The following is a 24,691-nucleotide window of genomic DNA, read 5'->3' as shown; positions in this document are numbered from 1 at the left end:
ATGGAACCTAAGAGCTAAGGAAGGATATTTATTCAAGGAAGGACAATGCACTGGTCATTCCTACACAGAAATTACAACAAAGAATAATAAACCTCTGTCATGATATCCTTCACTCCGGACATCGTGGCATAACCAACACCCTCTGTCTCATACAAAGACAGTTTTAGTGGCCTGGAATGAAGACCAATGTACAGCAGTACATCAAAGCTTGTACTATATGCAGTCAAAATAAACATGATAACAAGAGACCGGCGGGTCTTCTACTGCAACCTACACTGCCAACAAGGCCATGGGAATTAATTGCTACAGACTTCATTGTGGAATTACCACCTTCCCGAGGATACACCACCATCATGGTTACCATAGACTTATTCACTCATATGGCTCATTTTACACCCCCGTGTAAGCTACCATCCTCATCCGAGCTTTCTGGAATCTTCCTGGAACACATATTCCGTTTACATGGACTTCCTTCCAAGATCATATCTGATCGAGGACCTCAATACGTCTCTCAATTCTGGAAACATCTCTGTCGCATTTTGGGAATCCAACGCGCCCTCTCATCTGGTTATCATCCCCAAACCAACAGGGCTACAGAACGTGCCAATCAGACCCTGGAGCAGTGTCTTTGATGTTTCACCACCAAGGTTCAGGATGACTGGTCGCTCCTGATACCCGTGGCTGAGTTCGCCTACAACAATTCCGATCATTCAGCACTTAAGACCAGTCCCTTTTATTGTAGCCAAGGTTTCCATCCATCAGTTCTACCCTCTGTTTTCCCTCATCCTACACCAGTACCTACTGTCGACTCCTGGATAGAAACCCTCATCAACGTACACCAGGAGGCCAAAGAAAACTTAGAGAGGGCCAGAACACAGACTAAGAGGTATGCGGATTCCAAAAGAAGACCAGGTCCTTCTTATGCAATTGGTGATCAAGTCTGGTTGTCCTCGAAATTACTACCCCGACATCTACAGCCAAACAAGTTGGCCCCTCGGTACTATGGTCCATTTCCCATCAAAGAAATTATCAATCCAGTTTCATACCGGATCAGACTACCAGACTCCTGGAAGAAAATTCACCCAGTATTTCACACGGTTTATAGTCATAATGTCGACAACAAAAATGTCGACAGTCAAAAAGTCGAAAAAACAATGTCGAAAAAAAAAATGTCGACTTTTTTTTTCAATGCATTTTTTTTTCGAAATGGGGGGGTTCCCCCCCCAGCCCCCCTTTTTTAATTTTTTTTTATTTTTCCCTTTTTTTTTACTCCCGAACCCCTAAAATAAATAATTAAAAAAAACGAAAGTCGACATTTTTTTTTTCGACATTATTTTGTCGACATTTTTGTCTGTCGACATTTTTTTTTCGACATTATGACTCCCCACCATTTCACACATCCTTATTAAAACCCTACACCCAATCCTCCCGGAAATCCTGCCGACCTCCTCCTCTGCTGGTCGACAACCAATTGGAATATGAAGTATCTCGAATATGTGACTCCAGGTATAAACGGGGTCAGCTTCAATACCTGGTTGAATGGAAAGGATATCCTCCTAGTGAAAGAACCTGGGAACCACTTTCTAATCTCAAGGCCCCTCGACTGCTCAGAAGATTTCACCTTATACACCCGGGCAAACCCGGAGGAACGGGTCTTCGGAGGAGGCATGCTGTCATGAACTACAGAACACACCCCTTTTGGACTTCCTGGTCCTTGTCTCAACGGGGCTTACACTCCCTTGTCCTCCCAACATGGCCGTCCACTGTGAAACACCTTCCTCGCTCTACGCCTTGGACGTAGCGTGTTCTATTATTAGACCACGCCTCCCGCGGCTCTGTGCATCTCAATGCTATTGCGAAGTAGTGACCAGACGTGTGCTCCGTAGCTCGCGGTATTGTTTTCTTGCTTCTTTCCAGCAAACCCCATTCCTAGTCCCTTTCCTCCCTTTCTTGATTCGTGGACTCGTGTGCTAGTAGCGCACTCTGTAAATTTCCCGGATTCCTGGATCTTTGCATCCCGGAACTTTGAACGCACGCTGGAGTCGGAAGAGACTCGTGCAGCCTTATTCAAGACCCGATCCGTCCGCAAGAAGGCATCGATCAAGAAATCCAACAAAGATCGAACTCAGGTGAGAAGGGGGGGAACTCCTTGACAGGTACTGGGGTGTAAGTGTGCGTGCAAGGTGTATGAGTGAAGCTAATAGAGGGAGAGTAGGAGGTGACTGAGGAGGGAAGTGAGAGAGTGAAACAAGGCCGACTGAGGAAGTAGGTGTGGGTGCCGTGTAGTGTATGGTAGTAGTGGAGAGGGGAGAGTGATAGTAGAGTGCAGAGGAGATTTGGAGTAAGGAGAAAATTGGAGAGACAGGGGAAGAGAGAGAGTTGGAGAGTGGGAAGATGAAAGGATAGAGATTAGGAGAGGAAGGATAGATAACTGGGCTAGGAGTACAAGGGTCTGGGTAATCTACACTACTACTACTCTCCCCTACTACTAGCCTCTCCTCTCCACCCAACCATGCAACACTCCACCCACACCTTCTCCCTCAGTCACTCTCTTTGACCCTCACCTTCTCAGTCCCTCTCATTCTGCCACCAATGAACGCCTCACTTGGCACACTGCTTCCTAATCCTTCACACTCCTCTGCACCTTCCTACCTCCGCTTGGTCTTTTTGTCCTCCTTCTCCTCCCTTGACCTCTCCCGAGCAACCCACACCTTTCTATTTCATTTTCCCCTTTTATTCCACCCCCCTCACCATCCATTGCTTCTCACCGACAGTTGCTTTCCTGGACCAATCACTGTCTTTCTCTTCCTCAGGGAAGGTTTTACAGGTAAGCAAACTCATAAAGGGGGTTAAGCTCTGTCCCCTTATTGTAGCAGGTCCGTCTGTATTGGGAAATAGCGGCTCGCTCCAACTATCATTAAAGTCCCAGTTCGTATAAGGGCCGACCAGGGCATCTTCTGTGCTGGTCTGATATGGGAAACGCTCAGCTGTCCTGCCGAAGGTAGGGAAAGCTCTTGGGTCATAACCCGCTGAGCGTCTGTAATGGCGGCTTTATATGCGGTCCACTCCACAGTGCTTGTGAAGGTAAGAGACAATTCAGAACTCTGCCATTCTGTTGTTACTCAGTGCCTACCTACCGATTGGGTTTCTCGCTCCCTCCTCCACCCCCAACTCTTTTGTGTTAGGTAGTCCTAAGGGACAAACAGAGGGAAACTAGCCAGCATTGTTCAATGCAGGTATGGGGCAAGAAAAGGTGGCACTCCGGTCAGCCATGCAGGCAAAGGTAGAAGGGACAGAGATGGTGGCAATCCCAACTCCCACACTCCGTCTCTGGGGCAGCACAGCCTCTGGTGAAAACCCTAGTAGGCCTTCCAACCAGGTTGCGAGGGATTCCCAGTCCCTCTTTACAGGATCAGATCCCTGACCCTATCACACACGATTACTTCTCTTAACAAATAGCCACAAACGTCTGCAATGTGAGGTTCCCCTTAACTACAGATTTGCGACAATAAAAGGACAGAGTCCTTCCGTTATACAGTGTTTATATCGAATCCTTCATATTGAAATCCTTCCTACCTGTAGTTGGTGGTGGAGTATTTTGCCAGTTACTGGGGAGCAATAAATGCGGTGTCTCCACGTAGATGTCAATCCCGCGGTGTGGTCCGAGTGCATGTGGGAGAGGAAGAACAGGCGTGCATGCCTTTTCTTTTGTATTCTCCAAAAATCGACTGCAATGGGGGTATTAGCGATGAGTGTCCCGCTCATCTTCCAAGCCTGCTATTCTACAGGCAGCCTTCAAATTACAGAGCAGAATGTGTTATCTTGGGTCTCGTATCTGTAGGTTTTTGGCAATTCCTCTTCTAACTTGGGAAGCCTGCAAGCAATGATAACCATTAAACAATACCAATATATGATCAATACAATCTGAATTGCAAAAAATAAATAAAACATGAATGATGGACCCAGAAAGCGCACAACAAAGAAGACAATACTTTTACATTTGATGTGTACTTTCTTTTTGTCCAATTCAGATGAAAGAAATGTCATGATTTAAATATAATGGTTTAACATCTTTTTTTCAATAGTTGCTTTTTTATTGAATGGCTCAAATACAAATATACCACATTACCAAAAAACATATGTATTTGAATGAAAATGTTCGATTTAAATTGCAAAAAACAAAACACAACTGTTGATTAACATCCCTGCCTGTACACTACAATCCTTCCCTACTCATCTCAGAAACGACACCTCCTTCTGGTCTTTTAGAAAACACCTGAAGACATTATTCTTCAGGACAGACCTACTGCATTAGCTACTTACGCCCCAGCTGAGTACCTGTTCCACCTGTGTATATAATGTACATAAATATATATTGTATTTCATGCAAAATGTTTACTGTGTAACCTTGATGATATGCTCCAAACTACTGTAACCGCCTTCTTAAGTATGTAACAGAGCCTAGTTGCCTCCGGGCTTTGAGCGTGGATACAAATGACGAAATAAATAAATAAATAAATAAACAATCGTTAAAATGAACACGATTACAGTAACAATGTTTTGTGCAGCCCCTGCAGATACCCATACAAATCCCAAATCCCAATCATCATCCGTATACGTTTCTATTAATGGCTCAACTTCCACTAAAACTTCTAGCTGGGGAGGGGGAGGGGCAGCCAATCAGATTGCCCGGAATGACCCTTGACTATCACCCATCCCCTTCCTGCTCAGTAGTAAATCTTAAAACAAAGTGACTTCCTGCTGCGTCCTCCTTTGTTTGCCCGCTATGCTCTGCCACCAGCCACCATGAAAATAGAAACAAGCACTGGCAATGCCAACAGATTTGACTTTTGTAACTGCATTGGAAAGGCATTTGCCAGGCAGTACCGTAGTGGTATTAACTGGCCATCGAAGGTAGCTGCTGCAAAAAGGTGCGAGTACCTGGGCATATAATAGCAGTGCTTGGAAAATGCATAATACTTTTTTATTTTTTTATTTTATTACAGTTTTTCTACAAACTTTATAAAAAAAAAAGCAAAAAGAAAGAAAATCACATTTCCCCTTAATTCCTTTCTCAACTAAGACTTATTCCTCAGATTCTTTCAATTTTTTTTCCAGGTCCTCTAAGAAGAAGGTTAGGGCTACAGTTAGTTTCTCGTCTTCCCCTTCTTGCACCTTGATCCACCATTATTCGGCATTGTAAGTTGAGAATTTTTTTAATTCTTTTTCCAGAATTTTTGTTCTTAGATCTCTCAAGTTCGGACATACCGTTATCAAATGCTTTAGGGTCTCTGTTTCGCTCCTAGAGAAGCGGCATTTGATGTCGCCGATTTCATTTTGTTTTCTCCTCCTACTTTTTATTTCCATTGCATGGTATAAGTTTAGTATTAGTTTTAGGAAAATGTGCCTTCTTCTTGGACAAGGACATTTTTTAAGATACCTTGGGAGGGCATTCAGTGCCTTGCTTCAAAATGTATAATCTTTCATACAAGCAATCCAGTCCATCAATCAGAGTTTTTTTTTTTATTGCATTAGGATTTTTTTCCAAGATCTCTTACGTTGTTGACAGTTGGGTCAAGATTTGTTCACAGTTTTTTTTCCAAATCTCTAGCACTTCATTCGAATTGCTAATTTGTGCAGATTTCAATATTTCGAATTGAGGCGCTCCATCCGTTTCTATGATCTTTCTATAGATTGACAATGTATTGCATGTCACTCTGGCAATAATTGATAACAGACCTAACTCATATTTTATGCATGCATTCGGTGTACTCTGCGGCACCCTCAAAATACTCTTCCAAAATATATTTTCACATTCTGCCCACAGACGGAATGGGCATCCTAGCATTGCCTCGGCTCCGTGTATCAAGGCCGCTATAACCTTTGCTTTATAGAAAGCTACCACTGGTTGGTATGAAAATTTTCAAAATTTCTTATGAAGCATCGCCCCTTATACTGCAAACGCTTTACATTTAGTTTTTATTCTTTTCATCATTGGGTCATCCGAGATACTGGCACTTAGTTGTACACCCAAATATGTCACTTGTAGGGATCTTCCGAGTGTCACGCTTTCCAGGCTCCAGCTTGGTTGATTTTTTTTTGTGCCTTTTTGACTTTTTAGATTGGAAAACTGCACAATCTCAGTTTATTTTGCATTTATTTCCAACCCGTTGTTCTCAATGTACTTTTCAAGTGCACTTAGTTTCCTTTGTAGACCCACTGGCGTTTGATCCAGCAAGACGATATCATCAGCGTATATTAGCCAGTTTATCTGGTTCCCATTTATTTTCAGGGGGAATGTTGCAACTTTTTCTAGGGTTTCTCCCACGTCTGCGATCAATAGTTTGAATAAGGTGGAGCCTAGCGGACAACTGTGTTTTACGCCTCTGGTGGTTTTAATTCTTTCCGTCATAGTTCCTCGTTGGTCTAGGCGGATTCTAATGTTTGTCTCAGAATGTAATGCTTTAATTCCCATCATCAAGCTCGGGGGGCATCTTAAATTCAGCATCTTTTCCCATAGGAGCTCTCTATCCACTCCAAATGCATAATACTTACACACAAGGCAAACTGTTGGCTTTGCCAGTGCTTGCTTTTTTTTACAAGACTTGAGTGAAGGACACATATAATGCTTATAAATCGAGTGGTTGAAGGCCGAGCTTTTTATTACACCAGCAGCACGTTTACAGCTCCAATTAAGTCTTTAACCATCAGAAGACTGGCTTGAAAAAACACTGCAGGAACTTCAATCACAAAGACTGATGGTAAGGCTTGATTAAAGCGAGCTCAAAGAGATCCCAGTAGGATGTGGTTTGGGAGGGGAGGACAGGTAGTGGGTGGCAATGGTCATAGGGATTAGCATCGCCAGTCAATGGGTGGGTAAACAGCCAAATAACACCTACACGCTTTGTGTCCCTCCTCAAATGCCATTTCTCCCTAGCTGGGCTTTAATTCAATATGTTTGCCTTATAGTGAAAACTAAAAAGGAGCTCTTCTGAGCACACCCTTGCCTATTTCAATGGCAGCTCTGTTGATCGTAGGCTTTTTAAAATTGCCAATGAAAAGCCCTGCACTCCCCACAAGCAACACACCCACCTGACCCTCCCCAATAACAAGAAGCCATTCACCCAGGATGTTTCTCTGGGGCTGCACTTTGATTAGTTACTTCACTTTGCAGCTTGTAGTTTAGAGCAATATTACAGAACACATATACTTTAAAATGCAGAATTTGCAACACATTTGACCCCAAAACTCCCCTTTGAGTATTACTCAAACAGTCTGTGACAGAAGAAATTAATTGGTATCCTTAAAATGAGTCATCCTTAGAATCCCCAAATCACCGTGCCCCACCCGCCCAGATCGGTCATCATGCCTCTCGGATATTGACCACTGGATGACGACCAACCACCTCATCCTCAATCCTGGGAAAACAGAAATCCTAGACAGCAGAAAAACTGTGCTTCTTGTCCAACCTATCCCGTGGCCTCACTCTCTAGACCCCCCACAGCCGCGGCATCCCACACCTTGGTTAAAAACCTTGGATGCACGCGGGACATGGATTTATTCATCTCCCTACACATCAACTCCACATCCAGAACCTGTTTCGTCCACCTACGTATCCTCATGCATCTCTTCCCATACCTCCTCTATCCTCACAGATTCTCTGCCATCATCCACTCCCGCTTAGACTATGCAAACTGCCTCAATCTAGGAGCACCAGCGTTCCAGCTAAGGAAACTGCAAAGAATCCAAAACGCTGCGGCCCGCCTGCTCATCACACATTAGCTATACACTAAGAATCCTCCACTGACTCCCCATAAATCTGCAAACTACCTTTAAAGCCATGTGCATCACTCACTGTGCCATCCACAACACCGGCCCGGAATTCCTCCAAGACCAACTCACTCGCTATCCCACCCCCACCGGACACTCAGATCCAGCACAGCATCCCTCCTAGTTGTCCCCCACTGCAACTGCACCAGACAGGGTGGATCATCCTTCTCTGTCCAAGCTCCGACCATCTGGAAGTCTCTGCTGCTCCACATCCGCAACATTGACTCACCTGGCTTCCAGAAAGGCCATCAAAACCTGGCTCTTTCCTTCCTCTTCTTAAAATCTCCTCACACTCTATGCCGTGATTGACACCCGCATAGAAGCAGTCGCCCAAACCCGACAACACACCTATCCCCCAATCCACCGCGGCTGCCAGCAGCGATCGCAGTGGCACACCGTGATGAACTCGGCCTCCCCCAAACCATCTCCACCCAACCCAGTACTTTCGTACATCGCTCCCCCATGCCTCCAGCCCCCCAGAGACTACTTAGGCTCTGAATCTAGGGAGTCCTCAGCTGGCGAGACCAGCCAATTGCGTTGGACCTAGGAAAGCGACATTGAAGATGAACTCCATACAGGTTTAAGGTATGTATAACTTGCACCACGTCTGTGGACACATTCCGCAGCCAAGGCCACCCATCCATGCACTATAGAATGCAGCTATGGCTATGCAAATCCAATGTAGCAGCTCGCATATCCGTCCACACTGAAACCCCTGACATGCCTCAACACCTCTGCCATTGGTATTTAGCAACAACCTACGAAATGCTTCGGTCTACCTGGGCACACATCAAGTCTCTTGCACTAGCACTCTATCTTAAACCACCAACAGCAGTCGCCCACATGCCGGATCTCCGGGCTTCTTGCTGGAGCCTAGCCAGCCCTCCTCAGCTCTAACTTGCCAGAATGCACACATGCATCTTAAAGTTAACACTTAGAATCTCCCATGCATGGACCTAAGTCCCCGAGGGCGTTCCAACCATAAAGCGCATTGAGGCCATACAAATGGGAATGTGGCACTATATAAATGACAAGTACAATACAATACAATTTGCAACCGTGGGCCACTATTTCATTCGCATCCCAGTCCAGTTTTATGTCCCAGTCTGAGCCTGATGCTGTTATCACTTACTGTGGCATGTCATGGAAGGAATTATGCCCAAAAAGTGAATGAGAATGTTACAATGCAAAACAGGGGGGTTGTGGGACTCTCTCTACCGGCCTTTATCGCGTGACTGGACTGCCCTTGGGCAGGACAAAGACTGATATGTCGTGGATATTTCTCTTCTGTGAAAGGGATAGTGAGCTAAAAAATCTGGTTGAGACTCCCCGTGGCTGAGGCCGGTAGAGAGACTCCCAGAACCCCCATTTTTTGCATGAGAATGTTACAATGACAGCCTTTGGATCAAAACTTAACAAGAGCGAAGAAGATTGTCCAGAAAGTGGGAAAGACACACAATGTATTCTGCAACCGGCACTGTAACAATGTTGGTTTATAACTTTTCATCAATGTCTAGTTTCATTGAGGACATAATAAATATTAACTCTAATCTAACTCTAATATTAACTCTAATTTAACTCGATTTAGGGAACAACTCCATTGTGTTAACTTTTACTTTACAACTGTTATTTACACATAGTATGTTGGGTGCAGGGAAATCGCAGATTTATTTTTAAGGATGTTTTAAAATGATGTGGAATATTTATAGGAACTTGAAATGGCACTTTATCCATCATCGTTAAATGGGCAATTGTACAATGAAAACTATTCCGCAATTCTAATACTTAGTGTATCTATTGGTTTTGTTAATTGCGATTTACTTGTTTTAACATATATGTAATGTATGGATTTTATCTAGTGTGCTCTGCTTTAATGAATTAAGCCAAAATAAAGTTATTGATTGATTAAAAGAAAAGTGGTAGTGTTTAGACTGGTGTGCCATCAAACAGCCATGGCCACATGTGTCTTGACAGCTTTGCTACTCTCTCAATTTCTGCAACAGGCAAATAGTAACAATTTGACTTTTTATTAAGGGTTTACCTGCTGTGGATTTCACAGACCATAATAGTACTTGTGGTCTTTCCCATACATTACTTTAGTTAATCGTTAGATACTTCAACTTCCCAAAGGGGCGTTACAGGGTACGCTATAGAATGCAAAACATTTGCACAGTGGCAACCCTAGCTAGCAGGGGTATGAAGAGTTTAGCAGTAATGCCATAAAACAGTATCTTATTTATTGAAACAATGGTAATCTCTCATGGTTATGTATGATTTGCCTGTGAATCTGTAGTTTCGTCAACCTCACTTAGCTCGTTGACTTTTAGTTCAGCTCCAGTTGATGTGAATTAAAAGTGACGAGTTAAGTGTGGGTATGTGGAGCTAGGTATGGGAGCAAGGGGTTAGGGTAGGGGAAGATGGAATGGGTGGCAGTTCGTGGGGGTCATTAAAAAAATAAAAGTACGACCAATAGGAGTTGAACTAAATGTTGACGAGGTAAGTGTGGACGATGAAACCACCTAGAACTGGCTAGCACTTCTATACTACAATCTTACAACACCATACGTTAGTGTATACTCAATGATGGAGAATTATATCTTGTGAGGAGTCAGGAATGAAACTCAGACACAGGTGATCCATGTTTTTGGCCATAAACATTTATTAAACAGAAATGGGTTTGGAAAGGACCTCTGTCTCTGCTATAAGAGGATTTTCCCTACCTAGAACAAAACAAATGGGTCTATCCATTGTCAGGTTGTCCGAAGTAAATTCTCCTGTGTCCAAAATACTATTCTGACCCTCACATTCTAAAAATCAGCTACACTGTGAAAAATGGGAAATGCCTTTGACCTTAAAAGGTGCATACATGTTCCAAAAGTAAATTGCTTCACTCCAACACAAATGTTCCAAGTGAAGCAGGTTCACAAATCCAGAGAGTGGTTCCCTTCCTCTGGATTCTTCTTCATTCAAGTTTTTAAGGTCTCAAACAAACTTAGACAAACTACCTGGTGTATTCTCCTGCCAGGTTCCTCCTTGTGCTGTTTCAATTAGGCTCGTTGCAAACTACCTGGTGTACTCTCCTGTCAGGTTTCTCCTTGTTCTTTTTCAATTATAATCTTTATGATTCACATGAATATTCTTATCAGGCTTGGTTCCTCACACAGTATATTCTTATGAATTGTTCAACTGGGTCTCACCTGGTAAACTCTCCTGTTGTGGTCCTTTCAAATGTAAAAACATTTGTTATCTACTATGCAACAGTTGTGACTTGCATTGCCTGGTACACTCTTCTGCAAGGGCTTTTCACTATTGGGAAACACTTTCCCTTGTTCGTTATTGGCAAGCACTTTCTCTTGTACACAAAACATATGACTTGAAATGCCTGGTATACTCTCCTGACAGCGATTTTGGTTACTGACAAACACCTTCTCTAGCAAACACCACTTATGAGTTGAAATGCCTGGTATACTCTCCTGCCAGGGCTTTTAATCTGTGCCTTGCGCACACTCATAAACTTGACAATCTTGTGCAGTCTTTCTAGTCTTTTCCTTTTAACAATATGGTAACTTTCTTTCTCTTCCATTTACTTCTTTCAGCTTTATTTGCATTCGGCTCCATTGCCGAAATGCCCCGGTGTTCCCTTCTTTCTCGGGCAAGCTCACCGATCTGTGTTAACAGGTATGTCTTTCTCTGCGGTGAAGCCACAGCGGCTAGTTGGCGTCTTGCTTCTTTCTTTCTGGTTCGCCGCCTTGGCCATGTGGTTCCCACCTCTCTCGTGGATTTCATCTGCCATCACCACACTTCCCTGGGCTGTAATGTGCAGTGGCATCTCTCTGATACCGCTACCGGCAAAGAGGTTGGCTTCCCTCCTCTGGCGGTCTTGCTGCACACCAATGTTCACACTCCACCTTTTCTGGTTCCTTCCGACAGCCGGGTGGCTCCACGGTGCCTGCACTCGCCCAGTAGTCCCTTGGTCAACGTTGAGCGGATTCATCCTCGCCAGCCAGCTTCTCGGTCTCTGTCAGCTGGCTTCTGAGTTTAAATATCATGCCAGGTGATAGGTGTTCATAACAACTAGATTGCTTGGAGGCAGAATTTGAGAAAGGATTCTCTGCAGTTTTCGCTGGCACATTTGATGACTTATTTGGTGAGCTTGGAAAAATATCTTTAATTTCTTTAAAGGATGACTTAAGATGCCATACTGCCTGGAGAAAATGGATACTGAGTTACTGGGGAGATAATCTTCATTACTCCCCGTCTCTTTCTTGTCCCATTGGGCCAACTGTTCTCCCTAGTAGGATTTTGAGGATTAGCTCTACTAGTTGTACCCAAAGCGTAGAAATTAGAGTGACAGCATGCCATTAAAACATGAGGAACTGTGGAAGTGTCCAGAAGAGGAAAAGGAGGGCATGCAAATTCCTCCACTGATGTCAATAAGTCTCCCTGAGAATCTCCTCCCCACAGGTGGTTCTTCTTCATAAAGCCACCCCTAAGATCAGGATCCGGTAGTGGTTGCCGTCCCCTGGCCACATAGGGGTAGGTTACCCCAGGGAAAGAAGTGATGACAAACCTTGGATTCATCACAATCCATCTATAATTATATCTAAGTATATCCAATTTGTAACATCTCCAAATAATGTGCTGCTTCTCTTCTCAACACTTCCCCAAGGAAGGCAACTTCAGCGAGGGATTCTTCCTGGACACAGTTTCTACCATCAGGTAAATGAAGGATGTTTTGAAAGAAGATAATCATCAAAGCACAATTTATTTATCTGTGAGGTTGGCAATATACGAAAGGAGCAGGCGTTAATTTAAGATTAGACTCTGCTCCAAACTGGCTTTTATTACTATTCTGTTGGGGTGACAATCCCTGAAAGAGACAGGTTTTAATCTGTGTTTAGAATAACACCCTAATGGAGTGTAAGGGTGCAAAAGTATGAGTCTGACACAGTGTGGCTTGTTTGTTGGCAAATACTTTTATTGTTAAAATAAAGAAAAGGAAACATCTATCTGGCCCTATTTATATGAGGGGTTGCCCTGCCTCAACAAAAAAACACTAATGACTCTGTCAGGCTGTCTGGTAACAAAGTATCTACCGTCCTGTGTCCAAACCTATTTCCGTCCTTCACACTTAAACTAAGTACGGAAAACTGGGCGTCTTCTTAATCCAAAAGAAGACTTCTCTGGTTCTGGATATAGTGTTCAGTTTTTGATGAAAATATGCAATGACTGATTATTCAAACACAAATTCCAAGTATCAGAGGGGGAGCCCCTTGCCCTGCTCTTCAGTTCACATATGTTATATTAAGTCTGGTTCACTCTCTTGCCAGACTTAACGGTAGACCTTCTTATCACAAAACAGACTTTTCTTGTATCAGACGAGAAAGATCCTTCCCCTTGTTTCTTTCTCCAACTTAAACTTGTAGCATCAAGTCTGGTGCATTATCCCATCAGACTTCACTGTAGAACTTGTGATTCCGATAAGTGTCTCTTCCTTGGGCAATGGGTCCAGGATCCTTTGGTTTAGTTTCTTGTACATCTCTTTCTTTCTTATTTATGTCCCAGATCCCTCTGGGATATCTCGGGTTTCCCTGACTTTTACTTCAACTTCTATTTCCTCTGTGTGGGTGCCAGATCCCTTTATCTTCTCTTGGGCTCTCCCTAACTTGCTATGGGCCCCAGCCCCTTGACTGTGTGTTTCATTTTGTTCCTTTACCCTTGTTTTGGCTGATGTGGGTTCTCTACCACTACTTTACTCGATGCCCAGCTGAACAGAGCTGGTGTACTTTCCTCCCAGGTACTGTTCCACGTAGAACACTTTGTAAGGGTTATTCCAGCTTTTACAGTTTAGTCATCATTCCACTCTGCTTCTTCACATGGGCCCCAGACCCTGATTTGCCGGTTCTCTACCCCAGCTTTACTCAATGTCCAGCTGAACAGACCTGGTGTACCCTCCTTCCAGGTACTGTTCCACATACAAAGTTCATTGCAGCTTTTTCAGTTAATTTGTTATCCCTTTCTGTCTCTTCACATGGGTCCCAGACCCTGGTTTGCGGGTACTCTACCCCAGCTTTACTCAATTTCCCACTGAACAGACCTTGGGGTGTACTCGCCTGCCAGGTACTGTTCTACTTAGGAGGTTTTACAAAGTTCGTTCCAGATCTTTCAATTCGTTTGTTATCCCCTCCACTTCCCACCAGCCAGCCCGACCCTTTACCTACCTTTGGGAAATGCTGTTGCGGTCTCTAGTCTGTCCTGGGAGTAGCGCAGGAATTCTCAACTGCTTAGTTCGGTATTCTATCCTCGACAGCTGCACAGTGGTAAGCTTCCTCCTGCATACCCTACTGCGCGTCTCCTCCTTGCTTCGGCTTCACCAGTTGGGTCTCTTCTCTTCCCATCACCGGACAGGCTCCCTTACCATGATGCCTCTAGAAACACTCATGGTTCCTTGATGGCGTCTCATTGCCTTGTCATCGGGCCTCTCGCCACAGAACCAGTGCTTGGTTCCTCGATCCTCCAGGGCTGGCTTGCTCCATCTCCGCTCCTGGGCTGGCTGCGCCTTGCACATAGTCCATCACCCAAGTGGCCTTCAACAGAATGCACCGCGCGTGTGGGTCCACGGTGGGCTTTGGCCTCCTTGCTTGATGATCTTTGTGTCAGTGAGTATTTGCTCTAGCTAGGTAAGCCTCACTCTTCCTCGTCACAGTATATTCTGTCAGAATGCAATCCTCTATTCTACAGAGATACATAGAGGTGTGGGGATCCAGAAGGCCATGAATAGGGTGAAAGGAAGGAGAAGATTGAAATAAAGGTGGTGAATACCACGTTCTCTCCTGGTGATCATCACGGGTTCCCTGGAGGACATTCTTCCCCATGAGATCCACCCGCTGAGTACCACCCCCAGGGGGACTATCGGGTAGCGGCTCCATCTCCATGGCCTCATGGGAAGGGACTTCCCCCATGGAAGCAGTGACAATACCCTGGTATTCCTCACAGGAGCCAGTTATTATTCTGTAAGGCAAGGAGGATCTTCTTTGAAGGTAGCTGTACAAATCTGCATGGAGACAATCCCTCAAAGCGGCAAGAATTATTCTGTGGTGCGGTTATCTTTAGAAATCACATTCTTTCCGTTCCAATAAAGGGCCAGCTTTACTCTGTGGAGAGACAGGAATGTGCCAAGTATTAACAAGATGAGTGAAGACAATCTCTCAAAGCATAGTTACCCATTATGTGGCCGGCCCTCCAGATGTTTTGCACTACAACTCCCATGATACTTTACCATTGACCATGCTGGCCAGGGATCATGGGGCTTGAAGTCGAAAACATCTGGGGCACATAGTGAGTCGCCATGCCTCTAAGGGTCATATATTTTGCTTTGGGCATCTATTCCTTAAAAGGTCCATGTATTAATCTGTGTGGAGAGTACTGGCCAACCACAGCTGTATTACTCAGTGGAAAGGCACTCCTTCAAAGTGCAAGGTATTTAACTGTAGGATGATACTCCATGAAATGACTGATACCAAACTGTGCGGAAATCTCCTTCAAAATGACCTGTAGGTAGATTATGCCTCCTTGACACAGCAATAGAGCCTATCCTCTAAATGCAGGTTTCCATTCTGTGATGTGGCTATTCATAAAATGCTCAGAATTCATTTGCGTTGATGCTACACCTCAATGTGGTGGGTATTTATTTGTATAGAGACAATCCATCCAAGTGTTACAAAATGGCACATGATATATGTGATAATCCTTAAAAGTGTCTGTTGGAATCCGTGGGAGACAATCCCACTAAGTGTCCAGGGTCAATCTGTGCAGGGTATCCCTCAAAGGTCCAGGCATTCATTTAGTAGTAAGCACATCTTTAAAGGAATGGGTATTGAATTGTTCCCTCAAAGTATCAGATACCACAAGGTTATATGCATGGAACTGTGGGTAGACATTCCCTCATGCTGTAAGGAGGTGATCCTTGAATGCAGCAGGCTAAAGAATGACCGTTTGGCAGGTTGCCCATAGCTGCGCCATAGACTATGATTAATTCAAAACCTTCCAGCCATTACCTTTTGTTTTGCTTAATTTGTGGTCTAAATTCCTAAAGTAACAAGAATGATGAATTACTATCAGGTAAGACAATCCTTCATAGCAGCATTAATTATACATGAATTAAAGGGAAGACTATCCCTTAAAGGTGCGAAGCTTCCACCTGTGTAGAAGCTGCCCTTCAAATTGTTCATATATTTATTGGTGGGCCTCAAGGAGATATTTATCAAAGAGGCATTTTTTCATTGGCTGGCATAAATTCTCTCAAAGTGCAGTCTTAATTTGAGGGTAGTCCATCAAACTACCAGGTATTATTCATCTGTGCTGATGACCATTCTGAAGAGTGCCAGCCATCAAACTATACAGATGTTATTCCACACTGGGGCAGTTATTAGCGTATGGGGTAACAATCCGCTAAAGCACACCACAAGAAAGTAGTGCACCAGAGTGCCCAGCATCGCATCAGAGTGCCCAAAGTTAATCTCTTGGAGAAGATCCACCAATGCGCCCAGTATTAATCCTAGTGGATCTTCCCCCTCGTAGGGCTCAGGTATTCCATTGTGAGTAGGCTCTCCATGAAAGGGCCAGCGATCAAAATGTGAAAGGGACAAGTGCTGATCGGTGAGAGGGCACTACTCCAATGTGCCATCACCACTCACAAAAATAGGAATGATTCTGTGGTTAGACCCTCCCTCAGCACTTCAGACACTAATCTGTTGCGGGGCAATCTCTCACATGTGAAGGTATCCTACAGTGAAAAGACCACTCAAAGTGCTCAGTATTACTGACTGGGCAGCTTCAGCGGTGCATCAGGCCACCCCCTGTAGTTACAATTCTACAAAGAGCCAGATGTTCGTCTCTGGGGAGATACTTCCTATCATTATATTGATTGCTGCGTTAAAGGGTTTTGCATTTGTATTTATTTATTATTTGTATCACGCACCGAACCCTGAGGTAACTGGGTGCTGGAAAACTTGAATGTTACAGGCAAAAAATAAAACATTGACAGCAGATGAGAAGACCAGAGGTTACAGTTAGGTCTGGGTGACAGTAGTTACAGGTGCATGTAGCAGGCATAAATAAAGCATTGGCAGGGAGAGGCAGACCAGAGGTTACAGTTAGGTCTGGGTGACAGTAGTTACAGGTGCATGTAGCAGGCATAAATAAAGCATTGGCATGGAGAGGCGGACCGGAGGTTACAGTTAGGTCTGGGTGACAGTAGTTACAGGTGCATGTAGCAGGCATAAAAAAAGCATTGACAGGGAAAGGCAGACCATAGGTTACAGTTAGGTATGGGTGACAGTAGTTAAAGGTGCATGTAGCAGGCATACATAAAAAATGGACTGGGAGAGGCAGACCAGAGGTTACAGTGGTTACAGGTGCATGTAGCAGGCATACATAAAGCATTGGCAGGGAGAGGCAAACCAGAGGTTACAGTAGTTACAGGTGCATGTAGCAGGCATACATAAAGCATTGACAGGGAGAGGCAGACCAGAGGTTACAGTAGTTACAGGTGCATGTGACAGGCATACATAATGCACTGGCAGGGAGAAGCAGAACACAGGTTACAGTTAGGTCTGGGTGACAGTTGTTACAGGTGCATGTAGCAGGCATACATAAAACATGGACAGGGAGAGGCAGACCAGAGGCTACAGTAGTTACAGGTGCATGTAGCAGGCGTACATAAAGCATTGACAGGGAGAGGCAGACCAGAGGTTACAGTAGTTGCAGGAGCATGTAGCAAGCATACATAAAGCATTGACAGGGAGAGGCAAACCATAGGTTACAGTCGTTACAGGTGCATGTAGCAGGCATACATAAAGCATTGACAGGGAGAGGCAGACCAGAGGTTACAGTAGTTACAGGTGCATGTAGCAGGCATACATAAAGCATTGACAGAGAGAGACAAACCAGAGGTTACAGTAGTTACAGGTACATGCAGCAGGCATAAATAAAGCATTGACAGGGAGAGGCAGACCAGAGGTTACAGTAGTTACAGGTGCATGTAGCAGGCATACATAAAGCATTGACAGGGAGAGGCAGACCAGAGGTTACAGTAGTTACGGGTGCATGTCGCAGGCATAAATAAAGCACTGGCAGGGAGAAGCAGACCAGAGGTTACAGTTAGGTCTGGGTGACAGTAGTTACAGGTGCATGTAGCAGGCATAAAGAAAGCATTGACAGGGAGAGGCAGACCAGAGGTTACAGTAGTTACAGGTGCATGTAGCAGGCATACATAAAGCATTGACAGGGAGAGGCCGACCAGAGGTTACAGTAGTTACAGGTCATGTAGCAGGCATAAAGCATTGGCAGGGAGAGGCAGACCAGAGTTTACAGTTAGGTCTGGGTGACAGCAGTTACAGGTGCATGTAGCAGGCATAAATAAAGCATTGGCAGGGAGAGGCAGACCAGAGGTTACAGTAGTTAAAGGTGCATGTAGCATGCATACTTAAAGCATTGACAGGGAGTGGCAGACCAGAGGTTACAGTAGTTACAGGTGCATGTAGCAGGCATACATAAAGCATTGACAGGGACAGGCAGACCACAGGTTACAGTTAGGTCTGGGTGACAGTAGTTACAGGTGCATGTAGCAGGCATAAATAAAGCATTGACAGGGAGAGGCAGACCAGAGGTTACAGTTAGGTCTGGGTGACAGTAGTTACAGGTGCATGTAGCAGGCATACATAAAACATGGACAGGGAGAGGCAGACCAGAGGTTACAGTAGTTACAGGTGCATGTAGCAGGCATACATAAAGCATTGACAGGGAGAGGCAGACCACAGGTTACAGTTAGGTCTGGGTGACAGTAGTTACAGGTGCATGTAGCAGGCATAAAGAAAGCATTGACAGGGAGAGGCAGACCAGAGGTTACAGTAGTTACGGGTGCATGTAGCAGGCATACATAAAGCATTGACAGGGAGAGGCAGACCAGAGGTTACAGTAGTTACAGGTGCATGTAGCAGGCATAAATAAAGCACTGGCAGGGAGAAGCAGACCACAGGTTACAGTTAGGTCTGGGTGACAGTATTTACAGGTGCATGTAGCAGGCATAAAGAAAGCATTGACAGGGAGAGGCAGACCAGAGGTTACAGTAGTTACAGGTGCATGTAGCAGGCATACATAAAGCATCGACAGGGAGAGGCCGACCAGAGGTTACAGTAGTTACAGGTGCATGTAGCAGGCATACATAAAGCATTGACAGGGAGAGGCAGACCACAGGTTACAGTTAGGTCTGGGTGACAGTAGTTACAGGTGCATGTAGCAGGCATACATAAAGCATTGACAGGGAGAGGCAGACCAGAGGTTACAGTTAGGTCTGGGTGACAGTAGTTACAGGTGCATGTAGCAGGCATACATAAAGCATTGACAGGGAGAGGCCGCCCAGAGGTTACAGTAGTTACAGGTGCATGTAGCAGGCATAAATAAAGCATTGGCAGGGAGAGGCAGACCAGAGGTTACAGTTAGGTCTGGGTGACAGTAGTTACAGGTGCATGTAGCAGGCATAAATAAAGCATTGACAGGGAGAGGCCGCCCAGAGGTTACAGTAGTTACAGGTGCATGTAGCAGGCATAAATAAAGCATTGAGAGGGAGATGCCGACCAGAGGTCACAGTTAGGTCTGATGACAAACACTTACAATTGAAAGCCAAGGAGGATGGGCTGGGCTTGTTGCTCAACCAGCTTTTTGGTGTCGGTGTCAGGGGACAGAACAGGGTGCATGAAAAAATAAAGTGTAGCGTTTAAAGCACTTCCAGTCTACTACATTTTAATATGCATTTATTGTGGCCCATTGAAAATTGGTACACATGTTATTGCCCTCAGATGTCTGGAAGGCTGAGTCTCCGTGCTAGGATGCTATCTTTAATCTGTAGTTTACTCTAGAACTGAGCAGCAAGTGCTTAAACTCTTAACATATATGTTGTACCAGTGCATGTTGCATTCACCGTGGGAGTGTGGGAATAGAGGGAAGTTCTATGTAACACTCCTCAGTGTAAGTGCTGAACTCAGCAAGTATCAAAATCAAAGCGATATTGTGTTTAAAAAAAACGAATACCTGAAGACGTTTGCCATAGTTTCAGCTAGCCTCATATGTAGAGGTTTTACGCAATCGCCCATGGCACAACATTCGTGTTGTGAGAAATTCTCTATTCGGATCTAGTGAATGCAGGCAGCAACCCCACTCTACAACTTCACAACAAGAAGCAATTAACAGGACACAATAAATACCCGCGTGAAGAGAGCTGTCCAGGATTGACAGGAAATGCACAACTTCTTACCGCATCCAACAGAGAAGGGTCAGCCCAGGCGCTGCTCGAGAAGAAACTTTTTACTCGTGCGCCCTTCCTTTTATGCTTCTTAGCCGCCGAATCACGTATAGTTTGCAGAACACCACAATTTTTCAGTTTCGATTCGGACTGAGGCAATTAAACATTTCCTGCGATTGCCACCTAGAACCCACTACCTCTTTTTTTTTCTTCTCCAGAACATTAAAAAGCGATGACCTTATTTAATGGGCGCGCCAAGACTGGCGCAGCTTTAAGACAGCAAAAGCGGTACACAACATAAAGACTACTTGACCACCTCACGAGGCAGGTTAAAGAAATACCGAAATTCATCCTGAAGATGTGAGCTTAAGGACTAAAGAGGCGCAATGAAGACCCATTCAACGGATCTCTTCGAAGTAGTAGTCCCTGTAAACACACACCCTGTGCACCGACCCACTGCTTGCCTGATAAACACCCGCATTTGCCGAATTCTTTCCCGGTAAAATTCTGATGATGTCAGGACTATCACTCTTCAAAATAGCAAAATCAGTGCCCGACACGTAAACATAGCATCATGTCATAAGAGTGCACTCGTTCAGACACCAAGAGGACATCCGATGGTCATGTATTGCGCAGCTGCAGGGGCCTTTGCACAGTGCAATGTGCCAGCCAGCACAAGCTCGCAGGAAACCACACTTGGACGGGGCTGCCCGTTTCCTTCTCTTGATTGGGACTTCACCTGGGACTAGGATCAACATCCACATTTCTAGACCTGCCACCATCTTTTCATCTTGGTGCTGCCATGCTCGTGCTTTGTGTGTTGAGATCACAAGCGCAGGCTTCACCAGAGCCCTCGGTGGGTTTACACTTTATTACAGAGTGCACATGCATTCTGGTTCTATTTCTCCAGCCTTACTGTGACTATACCGGCCCTTGTTTACTACCTACTTTTCACTTTGCGACTAGAGGTTGTCTGCTCAACAACGGTTGCCCTCGAGGTTTTTCTGTTTCTGTTTTTTCGAGAAAAGTAACTGGAATCCATACAGGTTTGCTGCAAAAACATCAAAAAATATAGACCTTTAAAAAAATACTTTGCAGTAGATATAACAGTCTCAAGGCTTCAGAAAATGGATACACATTTGATATAAATCTATTAAAAACATAGTGGGTCTAAAATCGACATAGCAATATCGAACACATTCATCAATTTATAAATACATATCAAATTTATAACTTCATTTCAGTAATCTCACAGCCCACACAGACACCCAACACCACATGTGTACCCATCACCATCTTTGTTTCCAAACTACACATGTATCAACATACTTTAATATAGACACTCACACACTTGTTTACAACCAAATTCATTTAAAGCCAAAAATCTTGAGATATGTCAGAATGTACATGAATTGAGGAGAGTCCACTTTTTTTGGGACTTTTAAACTAATTCCGTAGAATGGTGGCATTGCATAAGTCCACCATACCTACGAGAAGATTCTAGTGAGTTAATGCTGACATCTTTGCAACTTAAGTTTCGGCTTTTCGAGCCTATTATATATAACTCGGCCTTCCTCAGGGCAAATCTAGCAACCTTCTTGATGTTGTGCTGCATTGTGTGGATGGATCTGGTAATGTTCGCCAGGTTTCGGCTTTTCAAGCCCATTATATATAACGCAGCCTTCCTCAGGGCAAATCTAGCAACCTTCTTGATGTTGTGCTGCATTGTGTGGATGGATCCGGTAATGTTCGCTGCAATTGTGTACCAGGACTATGTTTATTTGCAGTAATTTCATCCAATCAAGCAGACTGCTCCAAATTTGCTCAACGCAGGAATTACATCATCATCTCACACATTATTAAGAAGGGTTCCTTTCTCTTGTTATCCTTCAATCAGGTCTTCTGTCTTCAAAACAGAAAATGAGGCAAACCACTCTGTGTTGGCATCTTTAAGAGCTTGGCACCAAGTGGATCTTTGTTAGCGTTGTGAAAAAGTAGTTTCTAAACATGTTTTCTAAAAGAAGTTAGGAGGGAAAATGGCCATTTATGGCAGGTCGTTTTCTTCTAGTTGTTCCCTTAATTCCTTATTTGGGGGGTTAACCCTATAACCCTCTGCTACCCACTCATACACGTTATCCCCTAAAGATCTTCTCGTTAACCCTTTGCAGAGACTACCTTTTAGGTCAATCTTCTGCAAGTCGATCACAATGCAAAAGACTGACAGCTTTTAAATGCTCTTTTCACATTTTAGCATTTTTTTCTCTTTATGCTCAGATTGTAATCTTTCAGACCATGTTGTGTGAGAGAAAGCAAGTACAGACATTTGTATAACAAAAGCTTGTATTCGTTTACTTAAATCATCATTGAAATGTGCTGCTCTTGTTTGAATGTTCGGGTATTTTGGGAAGAATACTAATCAGCTAAAAAGCAAACAACAGAACCAGTTACGGATCCTTTTACAAGATATAATAAACAGGCAGCATCTACTTTTCATCGTTCCTGGGCCAATGTATTACTTAAATTGACCTCGGTTCAATGTTGTAGGGGCTTCTAATTCTTCTAAAAAAACCTACATCAAGCACTGGATGCATCCCCCCTTTCTTGAGGGGAAGAGTACTTTCCCATAGCCATAGATGCACAGCTTATCAATATTAACCTAAACCAAAATGGATCATGTGATCAAGTAGGACTGCAGGCTCCAGCATTCAGACAGAGTTTACTAGAAGCATTTTGTGATGTTCTTATTTTTAGCCTTTGATAAAAAATAAAAATCTCACAAATGACCGTCTTGTCAATGCCACAGAATTGGTTTCCATACACGGATACTTATAAAATCCACTATAAATGTTTGCATACGTTTTCCCATTGCACCTGCAAATATTCAGTGTTAAATATCTCTCCTGACTTGTGTTTTTGGCCAACTAACCTCAACGAGGGCAGCTCCGTTTTTAAAGACACAAGGTATCCGTGAAAGCGTTCAATTTCGTTTGGTGCTCACTTCAATGCTCCATTTTTGCTGATATATTGGTTTTGGACAGATCTCCAGTTGCAAGTTATGGGTCCCTGTTAAGTTTAATTTTTTTAACAATAAGACTCTGGCGGCGTAGCTCGGTTGTCATGAACACTGTTCCCATTGCATCGAGTCCCTCTGCTTGGATGGTGTGCAGTCAAAGTCGAATCAATAAAGTCGAATGACAAAAATGTCTAAAATAAAATGTCGGAATTTTTTTTTCGAATTTCGTTTTTTTTAAATTTATGTCTTTTTTGGGTCCCGCGAGTAAATAAAAAGGGGTAAAAAAAAGGGGGGGTTGGGGGTAACCCCCTCATTTTGAATAAATAACATAGTAAAAAAGAAATTTGAAATCATTTTTTTTGACTTTTTTTTTCGACTTTATGACTTTCGACTTTTTTACATTCGACTTTATGACTATAAACCGCTTGGATATTCATTGTCAATTCCACTTGAAACACCAAATATGTTGGGGAGGTGTTTTCAAACTCAGGTGCTTCATATCATACTGAGATGTTCTCAAAACAATGGCAGGTTCTTGAAATGAAACAGAATCATATTTAATTCTGATACTGACACAAAAAAGTTGCAGACACGTATCACAGAATACAAAGCAACATTAGATGCAAAAGACAGCCAATGGAGTAAAACTGGATGACTGGCCATCAGGCAGAACTACCACCCCTTAATGATTTGATATGATATGGCATTTATAACGCGCCTATACACAAGTGTTACAAGGCGCAATGAGGCAAGGGAGGAAACAGATGGAAGACAGACAACGATCTTACTAGGCCAGGTGACATTGAGATTGCGCGAGTGCAGGGGGGGAGGGGAAGTGCAGTACATAGGATAAACAGTAAATAAATAAAAACAATAAATAAGAAGTGCGGCCTCTGGTGGCAGGTGCAAAGGTGCAGACATCAGGTGTCAAGTGCTGGTAGGGGGCTGTTGGGATAAAGAAACAGCCCCAGAGTGCAAGGGATGCCAGGGGGGCAGTGCATGTGTGCAACTGGCGGGGAGGGGACTTGAGCCAGAGAACAGAGGGTAGCCAGGTGACCAGTCCAGTTTCAGCCAGGAGTTCAGCAGGGGATAGGAGGAGAGAAAGCAGAAGCAAAGAGGAAGGTCTTGAGGTGCTTCCGGAACCGGAGATGGTTCTCCTCAATTTTCAGAGAGGCAGGAAGGCTGCTCCAGAGGGAGACCCCAGCCGAAGAAAAAGATCTACCACCAACTTGTTGCTTGGAGAAGCGACTGACCCTGAGAGAGATGGAGGCGGATAAGCAGAGAGCTTGTTAAAGGAAGATATTTAGGAAGAGAGAGTTGAAGGTATTGAACCCCAGGCCCCATAAGGCCTTGTGGATAACGCAGAGGGTTTTGAACTTAATCCGCGCAGCCACTGGGAGCCAGTGCAGAGATTTCAGTCTTGGAGAGATACAATCCCTGGGCTTGAGGCCAAGGACAAGTCTCACAGTCCTGTTCTGGATGAAGTGCAGAGGGCGGAGAGTAGAGGTAGGCAGATTTAGAAAGAGGCTGTTGCAGTAGTCCAGCCT

General features: G+C 44.2%; 1 protein-coding gene and 1 long non-coding RNA gene across 2 annotated transcripts in view; one reads left to right on the top strand and one right to left on the bottom strand.

The window, feature by feature from the left end:
• The window catches only part of LOC138520938 (5' exonuclease Apollo-like), a 129,348-nt gene extending 125,583 nt beyond the window's left edge, over nt 1–3,765 (bottom strand). Inside the window, exon 1 of the mRNA XM_069633370.1 lies at nt 3,577–3,765. Within this exon, the coding sequence (XP_069489471.1) occupies nt 3,577–3,765 (189 nt within the window). The remainder of the gene's footprint in view (nt 1–3,576) is intronic.
• The window catches only part of LOC138520939 (uncharacterized), a 212,172-nt gene that overhangs the window by 87,067 nt on the left and 100,414 nt on the right, over nt 1–24,691 (top strand). The window lies entirely within an intron of this gene.

Source organism: Ambystoma mexicanum, chromosome 13 (assembly GCF_040938575.1).
Source record: "Ambystoma mexicanum isolate Mex_15411 chromosome 13, UKY_AmexF1_1, whole genome shotgun sequence".
NCBI lineage: Eukaryota > Metazoa > Chordata > Amphibia > Caudata > Ambystomatidae > Ambystoma > Ambystoma mexicanum.
This window is presented reverse-complemented; position numbering and strand designations above follow the sequence as displayed.